The sequence below is a fragment of the Oncorhynchus keta genome, chromosome 2 (genome assembly GCF_023373465.1).
Source record: "Oncorhynchus keta strain PuntledgeMale-10-30-2019 chromosome 2, Oket_V2, whole genome shotgun sequence".
Classification (NCBI taxonomy): Eukaryota; Metazoa; Chordata; class Actinopteri; order Salmoniformes; family Salmonidae; genus Oncorhynchus; species Oncorhynchus keta.
The window spans coordinates 41,999,109-42,015,365 of NC_068422.1; the positions used below are offsets into that span (position 1 = coordinate 41,999,109).

The window sequence follows — 16,257 nt, forward strand, 5'->3', positions numbered from 1 at the left end:
GATGACACAATCTATATTGCATTCCACACTGTCCTTTCCTACCTGGACAAAAGGAACACCTACGTGAGAATGCTATTCATTGACTACAGCTCAGCGTTCAACACCATAGTGCCCTCAAAGCTCATAACTAAGCTAAGGACCCTGGGACTAAACCCCTCCATCTGCAACTGGATCCTGGACTTCCTGACGGGCCGCCCCCAGGTGGTAAGGTTAGGTAACAACACATCTGCCACACTGATACTCAACACGGGGGCCACTCAAGGGTGGGTGCTCAGTCCCCTCCTGTACTCCCTGTTCACCCATGACTGCATGGCCAAGCACGACTCCAACACCATCATTACATTTGCAGACGACACAACAGTGATAGCCTGATCAACGATGAAACAGCCTATAGGGAGGAGGTCAGAGACCTGGTAGCGCTGTGCCAGGATAACAACCTCTCCCTCAACATGATCAAGACAAAGGAGATGATTGTGGACTACAGGAAAAGGAGGGCCGAGTACGCCCCCATTCTCATCAACGGTGCTGTAGTGGAGCAGGTTGAGAGCTTGTCAACATCCCCAAAGAACTATCAGGGTCCAAACACACCAAGACAGTCGTGAAGAGGGCACGACAAAGCCTATTCCCCCTCAGGAGACTGAAAAGATTTGGCATGGGTCCTCAGATCCTCAAAAATCTCTACAGCTGCACCATAGAGAACTGGTTGCATCACCGCCTGGTATGGCAACTGCTCGGCTTCAGACCGCAAGGCACTGCAGAGGGTAGTGCGTACGGCCAAGTACATCACTGGGGCCAAGCTTCCTGCCATCCAGGACCTCTATACCAGGCAGTGTCAGAGGAAGGCCCTAACAGAGGAAGGCCCTAACATGTGCCCCCGCACATTGACTCTGTACCGGTACCCCTTGTATATAGCCTCGTTACTGTTATTTTATTGTTGCTCTTTAGTTATTTGTTATTTTTCTATTTTGTTATTTTTCTTTTTCTTTTTTATATATTTATTTTTTACTTCAGTTTATTTTTGTAAATACGTAACACTTGTTTTTCTTAAAACTGCATTGTTGGTTTGGGGGCTTGTAAGTAAGCATGTCACTGTAAGTCCTACACCTGTTGTATTTGGCACGTGCCAAATAAAATGTGATTTGATTGATGATTTGATGTTATTTTCCTCGCCATAAACTAACTAAATGCTTCTACACCTGCATTGCTTGCTGTTTGGGGTTTTAGGCTGGGTTTCTGTACAGCACTTTGAGATATCAGCTGATGTACGAAGGGCTATATAAATAAATTTGATTTGATTCATCTCCTATTACCATAAACAATCTGGCTTTATATTCAACCAATGGCAGATCATTTTCTCAAATTGGCAGATATTTCATCTTACTAAATAAAGAGCATATATACTTAAATGCACCTTCCACACAGTGATTGGGATACCATCAGTGCAACCCCTCCCCCTCCCCCTCCCCACTGGCAACACCCTATCCCCCAGCCCCTACCCCCGAACTCCCCAATTAGGCTATGTGTGTTTTTATATGACTCAGAGTACAGCAGGAACCCATTCCACAGGGGGAGAGCGGGCTACTGCATAGCGCTGAAATCGCACTGGCTCCCGTAACGTGAGAAATGGGTGCAGTCCAAACCCCATGCTAAAATAATGACAGGCTGACCTAACTAAAGCGTCACTACAGTGTCCGTTTGGCAGTGATTAATGGTCGGCCCGATAAATCTCCAGCCCTGAAATAACAAACAGGCCAGTGTAATTGGCTCAGCTGGATCTGCTGACACTAGCTGGTGTCGTGTGGTCTGCTCAAAGAGTAAAGAGAGAGAGAGAGAGAGCCTGTCACGGAATTTTCCAAACCTCGGGTTCAGTCGTCCCCAGTCTCTGCCCCGTGCCAGCGAAGCCGTGCCTGGGAGAGCTCAGGAATTTTAAAGCTGAGCCGACGACACTTTTATTAAAAAATTAAATTAATTTGTGAAATAACATCTTTAAAGTGTTTGAGGACTTTGCGTACCGCCACAGAACCAAGGGTTGGCAAAATGTGGGAAAGGCCTCAGACTCACAAAATCATCACTTAGTGAATACTAGCTGATTTAAGAGCAGAGGTTTGTGACAATATAGTGCTGCCCTATGAGTAAAGATGACTGTTTCTTAGCTTATTTTGCACATCGTAAAGTCACCTGGTGTTTCAGGTGCATATCCAAAGCTTCCAAAGACTTAAATTACGTACATCTGTGGTTAGAGCTTCAATAAAGCCACCTGTCAGTCCAGTACAGTAGCTAACCTTCCTGTTAAAAACCCTCTCTCTTTTACCCTCTCTCTGGGCCTGTGAGAGACTTTGTAGCCTTTTACTGATGAGGTAGAAATCCATTACCTTTCTCAGCCTGACCCTATTGTTCAGTGGCATAGGGCACTTCACACCTATGTGTTAGGGACCAGTTTGCCAGGGAAATCAGTTAGCTGACCAGGGCCAGCCAATCACTGGCTCTCCCTGCTGGTGGTAATAGACACCCATTCCTGCTTGCGCTTGTCACGCCTTGGTCTTAGTATTTTGTGTTTTCTTGAATTATTTGGTCAGGCCAGGGTGTGACATGGGTTTATGTTGTTGTATTTCGTATTGGGGTTTTTGTATTATTGGGATTGCGGCTGAGTAGGGGTGTTGTATGGGCTTGGCTGCCTGAGGCGGTTCTCAATCAGAGTCAGGTGATTCTCGTTGTCTCTGATTGGGAACCGTATTTAGGTAGCCTGGTTTCGCTTTGTATTTCGTGGGTGTATTTCGTTTTTGTTCCTGTCTCTGTGTTAGTGTTCACCAGACAGGCTGTATAGGTTTTCACGTTTCGTTTTGTTGTTTTTTATATGTATTAAGTTATTTCATGTATCGCTCTTCTACATTAAAGACATGAGTAACCACCACGCTGCATTTCGATCCGACTCTCTTTCGACAAACGAACGCCGTTACAGTGCTTTAGTCGGGTTAGGAAGGTCGCTGTAAACTACTTGTGTTGTTATGTGTTAATAACAATTAGGCTATGTTACCCAGCAGGCTATGCGGGTGGTTGAAGAATGCCTTGCATGGCTAAACATGGAGTTTTCTAGCTGAAGTATATGTTCATTAAAAGTAGTTAAACCTATGCCCCGGTTTGTCATTATATAAGGAACAAACATAACTTGGTGTCAGATTGGTAGTCGATATGACGAGACAGAGAAAAGAAAGGAGTAACTGCAAATTTCCGCGATGAAAATGGAACATTCTACCACAAGTCAAGTGACGTGAGTAGTTGAAGATGCTAGCTTGCAAGAGCGAGGACAACGAGCCGCAGCAGCGAGAGTGACAGCAGCGAGAGCGAGGCTGCATTGGGATCTGTTGACGAGCAAGTTGATGAGCAACATACTGAAGTAAGAGAAATCGACACCGTTCCTGTTCTCCGTCATGGATAGGCTTAGTCCTCCTACTCCTATGCAGTTAACAGGCAATCTAGCTGACAATTGGAAACGTTTCAAGCAGAGATTCAATATCTACGTAGCAGCCAGTGGTTCAGGGGGAGATGATGACAAATTGAAAGCTTCCATTTGTCTGCATGTTATTGGAGAGGATGCATTGGATATTTACAAAAGCTTTCAGCAAGACGAGGCAAACTTGACATTGACTGTGCTAATGGCTAAATTTGAGGAGTACTTTGTACCAAGCCAGAATGTCACGTTTGAGAGATACAGGTTTTTCTCTCATGATCAGAGACAGGGAGTCAGTTTTGACCAGTATTTGGCTGAGCTGAACACACTGAGCAAAACGTGTGAATTTGAAAATCTGAAAAAACTAGTGAAAGACAGGATAGTCTGTGGCATACTTGATAATGGACTCAAGGAGAGATTGCCGCGTGAGCAAGATTGAACTTTGGATAAAGCAGTGAATATGTGTCGAGCAGCTGAAACCACCAGAGCACAAGCTAAAGAGCTGTGCAGGGATGAGACGTCAGTGTATACAGTAAAAAGAGAGGAGCACCACACACACACAACGCCTTACAAAACATAAACAAGCAAAAGAGAGAAATCAAAACACTACATGTGGAAAATGTGGATTTATCCACAAGCCAAAAAAATGCCCTGCATATGGCAAATCATGTAACAACTGAGGGGGAAAAAAATTATTTCTCAAAATGCTGCAAAGCTGAGGATACAAAGAAAAAGGTTCACACAGTCGAGGAGATGGAATAATTCTTTGTTGATTCTGTGGAAATATGCAATGCAGTAAATGCTGAATGGATTGGACTATGAATGAAACTATAATACCATTCAAGCTTGATACTGGAGCACAGGTAAACCTGTTGTCGCTGGAGGACTACAAAACACTGAAGGTGAAGAGCAAAATACACCCGGTGAAAATTAAGGTTACTGGTTATACTAGGGAGAACGTACCAGTCGAAGGTAGCTGCATAGTAACTTTACAGCACCAATAAAAACAGTTCAGAGCACAGCTGCTGATTGTGGAAAAGAGTGTACAGCCTATTCTAGGAATTAATGCATGTGAAAAGCTCAATTGGTTGAAAAGAGTGTATGTAGTGACATCACAGACTGAAAATGACCAAGAATCGCTACTGGCTGAATATGAGGATTTGTTTGAGGGTATTGTATGTTTACCAGGAGAACACAAAATATGTACTGATGACAAAATGACTCCCGTTGTGCATGCATGCAGAAAAGTTCCATATGCACTGAGGAAAAAACTCAAAGATGAACTTGGACGCATGGAAAAGATGGACGTCATCACAAAAATGGATGAACCTACAGACTGGGTAAAGCTCACTGGTTATTGTGGTGAAACAGAACGACGATCTCAGGATATGTCTAGACCCGAGACATCTCAACAAAGCAATCAAGAGAGAGCATTTCAAGTTGCCAACCAGAGAGGAGATAATGTCACAGTTTGCTGGAGCAAAGTGGTTCAGTAATAAGCTTGATGCCTCATCAGGACTCTGGCAAATGAAGCTAGATGATACAAGCTCAAGGCTATGCACATTCAACACACCTGAGGGCAGGTACAGATTTCTTCGTCTACCATATGGGAGTCTCTCAGCGCCAGAGGTCTACCACAAGACAATCCACATGATCTTCGAGCACATTCCAGGAGTGTAGAGTCTGGGGGTCCACAAAAGAAGAACACAATGCGAGAGTGAGACAAGTGCTGGACCTGACACGGAAAGTCAACCTAAAACTAAACAAGGACAAATGCGAGTTTGGTGTAAAAACACTTACCTTCGTGGGAAACATAATTTCAGAGGATGGAGTCAAACCAGACCCGAGGAAAACATCAGCCATCAACAACAACAGCACCCGAAGAACAAGGACGATGTGAGAAACTTCATGGGCATGATCACCTACCTTGCAAAGTTCATACCTCAACTGTCAGCACAGTCCGCTCCACTCAGATGTCTTCTGGAACAGAAAATTACATGGGAATGGTCCCATGAATAGGAAAACTGCTTCAAAAACCTAAAGAAGACAATCACAGAAGAGCCAGTGCTCAGGTTCTATGATCCAGAGAAAAGCACAAGGATTTCTGCAGACGCGTCACAGTTTGGCCTGGGAGCAGTTCTTCTGCAACAGCATGACGACACATGGCAACCCGTTGCTCATGCGTCCAGAGCCTTGACAGGCGCAGAGACAAGGTATGCACAAATAGAGAAAGAACTACTGGCGAGCACATACGCTTGCGAAAGGTTTCACCAATATGTCTACGGATGAGACTTCGAAGTAGAAACCAACCACAAACCATTGGTGTCAATCATGTGTAAGCAACTGAATGATTGTCCAATGAGAATCCAGAGAATGTTGATCAGACTGCAAAAGTATGATGTGAAGATGATCTATACCCCGGGAAAGTTCATGTTCGCCGCCGACACTTTCTCGAGCAGTCGACAAGAAGGAGAGCTTCGACACACAGAAAAACACAGATTCCGGCCTCCGTCGACATGATCTAGCATCACTTCCTGTGTCTTCAGAGAGAATGGAGCAGATCAAAAGAGAGACTGCAGCTGACCAAACAATGACAGAGTTCAAAGAAACAACACTGATAGGATGGCCTGCACAGAAAAACAACTGTCCAATGAGAATACAGGATTACTGGATGTGCAGAGCAGAGCTCACCGTTGTGGATGACATAGTGTTCAAAGCAACAAGATTGTCATTCCCATGACACTACGCAAAGAAATGCTATTGAAAATACACGAGGGCCACTAGGATGAGGAAAAATGCAAATGACGAGCACGAGAAGTAATGTACTGGCCAAGAATGAACCAGGAAATCAGCCAGACCACTGATTCATGTGAACTGTGTTTGACCTACAGGCCAAAGCAGCAAGCAGAGCCGCTAATGCATCATCCAGTACCCAATAGACCCTACTACAAAATTGTCAAAGGTCTGATGAAAAAGGCACACGATGGAAAGGAGGATTTCCTAAAGAATCTGATGATCTACCGCAGTGCACCGCTGCAGAACGGACTTTCACCTGCACAAATGTTGATGGGACGTCGCATCAGAACCAACCTACCCATCCATGAGGACTTGCTAACACCCAGAAGTGCTCACAAAGTCAAACTCGCAAAGGAAAAACAGAAAGACAAACAAAAACAACGACACGACAAAAGTGCAAGACACTTACCTGAACTGAAACCTGGAGATCATGTACGACTCCGAGACATCACTACAGGAACCTGGATGCAGCAAGGGTGTGTGCAGAGAGAAGTTGCACCGCGATCCTATGAGATCCAAACGGAGCATGGATCACAACTGAGACGAAACAGAATGGATCTAAGGCTGCAGCCATTCACTCAAGGGACTGAGGATCATCAGGAGGATACTGCGGAAGCGTCAAATGCCTTTAGAAATGGACAATTCAGTCAGAACACCCTGACTGACAATGAACGCTGTCCAACTGTTTCAGGAAGCACTTTAGCAGAACGACCAAAAAGGACTGTCAGAGCTCCTGAAAGGCTTATTGAGAATTGCAAAAAATTAAAATAAAAAAGGGGCACCTGGACTGAATGTTTTGTTAATGTGAAAAGAAAGAGCCACAAGAGTATTGTTGGGAAAAAAAAAAATTGGGGGGAAAGAAATGTGTGTTATTGAAAATGGCATGTTATGCAGGTTCAGTAAACAAATGTGATGTGATGAGTAGTTATATAGAAAAGTAGTTTTCCTTTAAAGGAAAAAAGATGTGTTGTTATGTGTTAATAACATTTAGACTACGTTACCCAGCAGGCTATGCGGGTGGTTGAAGAATGCCTTGCATGGCTAAACATGGAGTTTTCAAGCTGAAGTATATGTTCATTAAAAGTAGTTAAACCTACGCCCCGGTTTGTCATTATATAAGGAACAAACATAATACTACTGTCCTCCACTACAACTCATAACTGGACGTTCCTTAAGGGACAAGCCTTCCCTCCAATCAAATCCAAGTTTATTGGTCGTGTACCCAAATTTGCAGACGTTATCGCAGGTGCAGCAAAATGCTTGTGTCTCTAGCTCCAATAGTGCAGTAATATCTAGCTTTTTTTTAATACACACATTAAAAAAAAAAGTTATATAGGACGAGGAATGACTAAAATACAGTATATACATATAAAGTGGGTGAAACAGTATGTAAACATTATTAAAGTTACCAGTATTCAATGACTCTATATACATAGGGCAGCAGTCTCTAAGGTGCTGTGTAGAGTACAGGGTGTTTCAGGCCAGGGTACTGGGCGGAGGCCGGCTAGTGGTGACTGTTTAACAGTCTGATGGCCTGGAGATAGAAGCTGTTTCTCAGTCCCAACTTTGATGCACCTTTACGGTCTATGCCTTCTTGATGGAAGCGGGGTGAACAGGCCGTGGCTGGATTGGAGTTGTAATTCAACGACTCAGACACAAGACGTCATGTGGCAGGGTCTACAGACAATCACTGATTATAAAGGGAAAACCAGTCAGGTCGCGGACACAGACGTCTTGCTCAGAGGCAAGCTGAACACCTTCTTCGCCCGCTTTAAAGACAACATAGTGTCACCGACGAGGCCCGCTCCCAAGGACTGTGGGCTCTCGTTCACCGTGGCCGAAGTGAGTAAGACATTTAACTGAATTAAATGACTATCGCCCCGTGACACTCACTTCTGTCATCATGAAGTGCTTTGAGAGAGTTAAGGATCATATCACCTCTACCTTACCTGACACCCCAGACCCACTTCAATTTGCTTACTGCCCCAATAGTGACACATTGGTGTGGCTGGCTTATGGGTTAAGCGGGCATTGTGTCAAGAAGCAGTGTGTCTTGGTTGGGTTGTGTTTCAGAGGACGCACGGCTCTTGACCTTGACCACTCCCGAGTCCGTACGGGAGTTAATATAATAATATAATAATATATGCCATTTAGCTGACGCTTTTATCCAAAGCGACTTACAGTCATGTGTGCATACATTCTACGTATGGGTGGTCCCGGGAATCGAACCCACTACCCTGGCGTTACAAGCGCCATGCTCTACCAACTGAGCCACAGAAGGACCACACTCCCTCACGACGCCAGGACAGCGGAGTCAATCACGGAGTTGAAGCGATGAGACAAGACTGTAGCTACCAACTGGATAAAAAAAATAATAAAAAATGATGTTCATTCCCTATAGCAAGCCTTCAACACCATAGTACCCTCTAAGCTCATCATTAAGCTTGGGGCCCTGGGTCTGAACCCTGCCATGTGCAACTGGATCCTAGACTTCCTGACGGGCTGCCCCCAGGTGGTGAAGGTAGGAAACAACACCTAAACTTTGCTGATCCTCAACACAGGGGCCCCCTCCTGCTTGCTCAGCCCCCTCCTGTACTCCCTGTTCACCCATGACTGCGTGGCCACGCACGCCTCCAACTCAATCATCAAGTTTGCAGACGAAACAACAGAAGTAGGTCTGACTACCAACAATGACGAGACAGCAAACCTTGACTTTGTTGTCCTTAAGTCCTTAAACTTTGGAAGTACGCTTGGGGTCATTGTCCATTTGGAAGACCCATTTGCGACCAAACTTTAACTTCCTGACTAATGTCTTGAGATGTTGCTTCAATATATTCACATAATTTTCCTTCCTCATGACGCCATCTATTTTGTGAAGTGCACCAGTCCCTCCTGCAGCAAAGCACCCCCGCAATATGATGCTGCCAGCCCCGTGCTTCACGGTTGGGATGGTGTTCTTCGGCTTGCAAGTCTGCCCCTTTTTCCTCCAAACATAACGATGGTCATTATGGCCAAACAGTTCTATTTTTGTTACATCAGACCAGATGACATTTCTCCAAAAAGTACAATCTTTGTCCCCATGTGCACCTGCTGAGCGGCCTTTCAGGTTGTCGATATAGGAGTTGTTTTACTTTGAATATAGATACTTTTGTACCTGTTTCCTCCAGCATCTTCACAAGGTCTTTTGCTGTTGTTCTGGGATTGATTTGTACTTTCTGCACTAAAATTACGTTCATCTCTAGGAGACAGAATGCGTCTCCTTCCTGAGCGGTATGATAGCTGCGTGGTGTTTTTCTTGCGTATTATTGTTTGTACAGATGGACGTGGTACCTTCAGGTGTTTGGAAATTACCCCCAAGGATTAAACAGACTTGTAGAGGTCTACAATGTTTTTGGCTTATTTCTTTAGATTTTCCCATGATGTCAGGCAAAGAGGCACTGAGTTTGAAGGTAGGCCTTGAAATACATCCACAAGTACACCTCCAATTGACTCAAATGATGTCAGCCTATCAGAAGCTTCTTCTTTTTGAAGGCACAGTCAATTTAATGTATGTAAACTTCTGACCCACTGGAATTGTGACACAGTGAATTATAAGTGAAATAATCTGTCTGTAAACAATTGTTGGATTCCTTGTGTCATGCACAAAGTAGATGTCCTAACCGACTTACCAAAACCATAGCTTGTTAACAAGAAATGTGTGGAGTGGTTGAAAAACTAGTTTTAATGACTCCAAGTATATGTAAACTTCCGACTTCAACTGTACTATTGTGTGCTATTACTTATAGCCCTGCTAGCTCCCACTGTACAGTTGTGGCCAGATGTTTTGAGAATTACACAAATATTTGCTGCTTCAGTGTCTAGAATATTTTTGTCAGATGTTACTATGGAATACTGCTGTATAAATACAAGCATTTTATAAGTTTGAAAGGCTTTTATTGACAATTACATGAAGTTGATGCAAAGAGTCAATATTTGCAGTGTTGACCCTTCTTTTTCAAGACCTCTGCAATACACCCTGGCATGCTGTCAATTAACTTCTGGGCCGCATCCTGACTGACGGCAGCCCATTCTTGCGTAATCAATGCTTGGAGTTGTCAGAATTTTGGTTTTGGTTTGTCCACCTGCCTCTTGAGGATTGACCACAAGTTCTCAATGGGATTAAGGTCTCGGGAGTCTCCTGGCCATGGACCCAAAATATTAATGTTTTGTTCCCTGAGCCACTTAGTTATCACTTTTGCCTTAAAGCTTTACTGTTGGCATGACACAGAACTGATGGTAAGCGCTCACCTTGTCTTTTCCGGACAAGCTTTTTTCTGGATCCCGCAAACAATCGGAAAGGGGATTCATCAGAGAAAATGACTTTACCCCAGTCCTCAGCAGTCCAATCCCTGTACCTTCTGCAGAATATCAGTCTATCCCTGATGTTTTTCCTGAAGAGAAGTGGCTTCTTTGCTGCACTTCTTGACACCAGGCAATCCTCCAAAAGTATTCGCCTCACTGTGCGTGCAGATGCACTCACACCTGCCTGCTGCCATTCCCGAGTAAGCTCTGTACTGGTGGTGCCCCGATCCCACAGCTGAATCAACTTTAGGAGACGGTCCTGGAGCTTGCTGGACTTTCTTGGGCGCCCTGAAGCCTTCTTCACAACACTTGAACCTCTCTGCTTGAAGTTCTTGATGGTCCGATAAATAGTTGATTTAGGTGCAATCTTACTGGCAACAATATCCTTGCCTGTGAAGCCCTTTTTGTGCAAAGCAATGATGACAGCATGTATTTCCTTACAGGTAACCATGCTTGACAGAGGAAGAACAATGATTCCAAGCACCACCCTCCTTTGGAAGCTTCCAGTCTGTTATTCGAACTCAATCAGCATGACAGAGTGATCTCCATCCTTGTCCTCGTCAACACTCACACCTGTGTTAATGAGAGAATCACTGACATGATGTCAGCTGGTCCTTTTGTAGCAGGGCTGAAATGCAGTGGAAATGTTTTTTGGGGGATTCAGTTCATTTGCATGGCAAAGAGGGAATTTGCAATTAATTGCAATTCATCTGATCACTCTTCATAACATTCTGGGGTATATGCAAACTTTTAGCCACGACTGTACATATTGTACACTATGCTAGTCACTAATTGCATCCCATTTTATACTGCCTACGCTATTCTAGCCCATACTACAGCATGATACCATTTGTCTTTTGTAGCCTGTTCGCCTGCATTACTGCGCTGTAGCATGTTAGCTTACTAGCCCCTGTGTATTACTGTATATTTATTACCAGACAATAATATTACCATGCGAGCACCGCTAACACTGCTATAGCCATTACTATCATGTGCTATCCCATTGCTATGCCATTGCCGATTTGTATATATTGTATCACTGCTATTACTACTGTGTATCCAACACTGCTGCCACGCTGTTGTAATATATATATTCCCTGTTCCTTCTGTCCTACAGAGAATCACTATCACTTTCACTGATTCTATTCCTCTTCCTGTTTGATGTGTGGTAATAAAGTGTGGATTGTATTTCTGTCCTCTGAACAGGACCCCCGGGACAGTTGTACCTATAATCTAAACCAGCACCTCTTTCGGAAACCACCACATGGTGGCGCTCTTTTCCAGTTCTTATGGAGCTTAGGTTAAGTTAATACAGGAACAGGATAGGGTAAACGAGGTGGGCTACTCACCGTGGATGGGGTTGTGTCCCACTGTCAGGGGAATGGGTCTGTCAGGCTGATGCTGGACATGTGTCTGTGTGTGTGTGGTTTGTGTGTGGTAGTACTTGGGCTTCCGGACAAACTGCTGGCTACCAGGCTGGATTCTGTAAGGGAGAAGAAAAAAAATCTGTCAAACACTGTAAAGAACAATTTAATCTATGCACATAATCCACTGTGTTCACATCCTTGAAATAATACATGAACAATTAAACTCAGCACAAAAAGAAACGTCCTCTCACTGTCAACTGTGTTTATTTTCAGCAAAATGAACATGTGTAAATATTTGTATGAACATAACAAGATTCAACAACTGTGACAAACTGAACAAGTTCCACAGATATGTGACTAACAGAAACGTGTCCCTGAACAAAGAAGGGGGGTCAAAATCAAAAGTAACAGGCAGTATCTATTGTGGCCACTAGCTGCACTAAGTACTGCAGTGCATCTCCTCCTCATGGACGGCACCAGATTTGCCAGTTCTTGCTGTGAGATGTTACCCCACTCTTCCACCAAGGAACCTGCAAGTTCCGGGACATTTCTGGGGGGGAATGGCCCTAGCCCTTACCTTCCGATCCAACAGGTCCCAGGCGTGCTAAATGGGATTGCGACCAGGGCTCTTCCCTGGCCATGGCAGAACACTGACATTCCTGTCTTGCAGGAAATCACGCACAGAACGGCTGGTGGCATTGTCATGCTGGAGGGTCATGTAAGGATGAGCTTGCAGGAAGGGTACCAAATGAGGGAGGAGGATGTCTTCCCTGTAATGTACAGAGTTGAGATAGTCCTGCAATGACAACAAGCTCAGTCCGTTGATGCTGTGACACACCGCCCCAGACCATGACGGACCCTCCACCTCCAAATCGATCCCGAACCAGAGCACTGGCCTCAGTGTAATGCTCATTCTTTCAACGATAAACGCAAATCCGACCATCACCCCTGGTGAGACAAAACCGCGACTCGTCAGTGAAGTGCACTTTTTGCCAGTCCTGTCTGGTCAAGCGACGGTGGGTTTGTGCCCATAGGTGTCATTGTTGCCGGTGATGTTTATTTTTTAACCTTTATTTAACTAGGCAAGTCAGTTAAGAATAAATTCTTATTTTCAATGACGGCCTAGGAACAGGGGGTTAACTGCCTTGTTCAGGGGCAGAACGACAGATTTTTTACCTTGTCAGCTCGGGGATTCAATCTTGCAACCGTTCAGTTACTAGTCCAACGCTCTAACCACTGCATGGAAAGTTATTTGCTCCCAAGGCAAAGATTATGGGGGGGGGCTACGGGACTTAAATCATGGCGTCAGTCTTCTCATGTCCTCCCACTAAGAGAGAGGGACATGAGACAAGAGCACCGGCCAGAAACCCAGAGAATGAACCTAACCTAATCTCTCCCAGTGAGACGGGTGAGGAAACCCAGACACATCCTCAACACTGGAAGAGGGATGGGAGAGAGGAGGGGGTCGGAGCTGGTCCAAAACAACCAGACCACCCTGTAGTCCCCCTGACAAGGCCCAATCAAACATGACAGACAGAGTGAAAGGACAACAGGGTGTGGTTGGCAAGGGGGTGTGGAGAGCAGAATTGGGGGTGAGTGGGCAAGGAGAGGAGGGTGAGGAGAACGTAAGAGTTGAAGTAGAACAAAACTCTCCAAAAGCAGCCCTGCAAAGCCTCTCTACTCCTAACCACTCTGCTAAATGTCCCTCAGTCCAAATGAAATGTGACTTGTTTACACGGGAGGAAGAGAAATCTGGTAATCTGGGGCAGGGCTGCTGAGGGAGACAGCAGTAGTAGAGGTTTTTTCTTCACAGCATAACCGTATCAAATTGTCAGCTGCCAAACTAAAACCCCTCAGACAGGTCTGGGTCATAGTAACAGAGGACAGAGGACAAAGGACAAAAATAAATTTATATTTGACAGGAGAGAAAAGAGCACAACAATATGGGTGGTGTTGAGAGCCATTTCTAAATGGTTTATAAAGGGGGAGGATAAAGAGACAAAACATCGGAGACGTTCAGACTTATCAGAGCACTGAACAATCTTCATATCCCTAAAGGGAGACAACAATGTACTGGCCAAGAAATAGCTTATCATTAGCAGAGGCATAGCCAAGTCCCCATTTCCATGTAAAAATGTATGTAATTAAAATGTCATTTGAACCGCTAGCTAGAAGCCTCCCTCAAGCTACTGCAATAAGTACTGTACATACATCTAACATAAAATAAACACACTTGTGACAGACTCGTCCTCCACACCCAGACACACACATACAATAAAGTTGTCACTCAAGGCCACCCGTGTTGGCCCATTTTGTGATCATCTCATCTCATGTGAGTCCATCTCAACAGGGCCTCTACTCACTCTCTCTGTGCTAATTAGACCTGGCTCTGCCTGCCTGCCACCACAACCACCATGTGTGTCATGTAGCCCCTCATCGCGTTCACAACAGACAACAGAGATTGTGTAAGGAAGAAAAGAAAAGAAAAAGAGGATATTGTGTTGACAAATGCCAGTGTCAATCACTGTGAGTAAACGCCTCCCTTTCATCTCCTCCCCTTTCACTCCTCCCTCTCCCTAATGCACACTCACAGACTATCAAACAATGGGACTTCAAGGAATCTGGCTGAGTTTCATCTGTTGTTTGATCCTATGGGGTGGAGGGTGGTCGCAGGGTGTTGGGGGGGGGGGGCATCAGGGGCTGAACAACGGCAGTACGGCTTCTCATGTGCCTGCTTTCATCCCCACATTCACCCCCGGGTGATTGTTGTTTAACATCTGCAGTCTTTCATGTACCAATACAGTCATGGTGAGGTAGACTGTCACAACAAGCCAATACTTGGGTTTCTTTGCAACAAGACCGTGAGTTGTAAACCAAAGCCTCTCACTATCAAATGCAAGCATGGCCCACAGGCTACAGTATGCATGGCTGGTTATATATTTATTTGTAATTTTCTGCTATTAACTGTTTATGGGTTTCTGTGATGCAGTTTGATTGGCTGTAATTCCAGTATTTGACATTCCTTTATGGCCCTCTGGGGGCAGAAACCAAACACCTACAGCTCATACAGTACATTCCTCCCGTTATAAAATAATTATCAGCCTATATATAGACTATTCGGTATGCTTGCGACTGTATCTATGTGGATTAGCTAGGATACGGTTGGTTTTATGTAGGAGCAAAACTAAGTGGATGAACCCGTCTTCTCCCATTGGCAACTGTAGAATGGAAGCATTGTTGTGGGATGTGTTGTTGATCGTGGCCCAACATGCATTTTATACCAAAATGAAGAAATTAGGAAGAGTTTACAAGAGATGCAGACACAGAAGAATCTCAAGAGAGGACAGAAAGAGGGTAGGGGAAAAGGAGTTTTTGGTAGGGGAGAAAGAGGGAGAGGCTCACTGCCAGAAATATTCAAATACAAAAAAAAGAGCAAGAGGGTGAGAATGGAATTGAAAGAGAGAGAGAGAGGGACTAGAGGGTGTATTTCACAATAGTCCTCAGTTGTCTTTCTCTCCTGTCTCTCATTCCAAATGCCCTGCGGTGATCTAATCTGCAGTGTCTGCCATGCTCTAACGCCTGCCTGATGCAATGTGTTTGAACAAAGGAGAAACATATTCCAGCCCCCCGGTTACATCACAGCCCTACTTGGAAAGCAGACTAAAAAGTGTCAGTAATTCTCCCCTTTTATTGGAGGGAACATGGCAAAACCAACCCTCAGACAACAGGAAAGACATTGGAGAGTCTATTTATCTCCATGCAGAATGGACAACCTGTATTTTATCTTCTCGTGTCTTGTTGACATAGTTTGGTTTCATTGGAGTTCAGAGGGAGTGAGAGGACAGACTATGGGGTAAATGTGCACTTTGGCCTAACTTGCCATCCTGAAATCATGAGCTTGCCTAATCTAAGTTGTCTGTGAGAGATATTTTACGGGTCACCAACCAACCAGATTCTGTGCCACCCAGGGCCCAGAAAGACTCTTCCCAGGGTTACCGTCAACAAATACAAAGAAACCTTTACGCTTATTTCCCCAGCAATAAAACCTAGCGGCTTTCTTTCCCCCGATTTTTTATGTGACGGGAACACTTGCAGTAAATACTGGGAGATATGTGTTAAGCTCTTCCACATGCTCCTATTTGGCCCATTGACTTTAGCAAAAAAGTTCAGCTCTTACCCTAACCATCTCCAACATATCAATTAGCTCCACTGAGAAACACTGAGAAACACAGAGGAGGATTACATCAATTCATTTGAAGTTGTTTGAAAAATATTGTACAAGGTCGCCTTAGTCGATCTCGACAC

At 44.6% G+C, this 16,257-nt stretch overlaps 1 protein-coding gene across 1 annotated transcript in view; it reads right to left on the reverse strand.

The window, feature by feature from the left end:
• Positions 1-16,257, reverse strand: part of LOC118361335 (latent-transforming growth factor beta-binding protein 1-like) — a 139,753-nt gene that overhangs the window by 94,637 nt on the left and 28,859 nt on the right. The window contains exon 4 of the mRNA XM_052476912.1: positions 11,935-12,068. Within this exon, the coding sequence (XP_052332872.1) occupies positions 11,935-12,068 (134 nt within the window). The remainder of the gene's footprint in view (positions 1-11,934; positions 12,069-16,257) is intronic.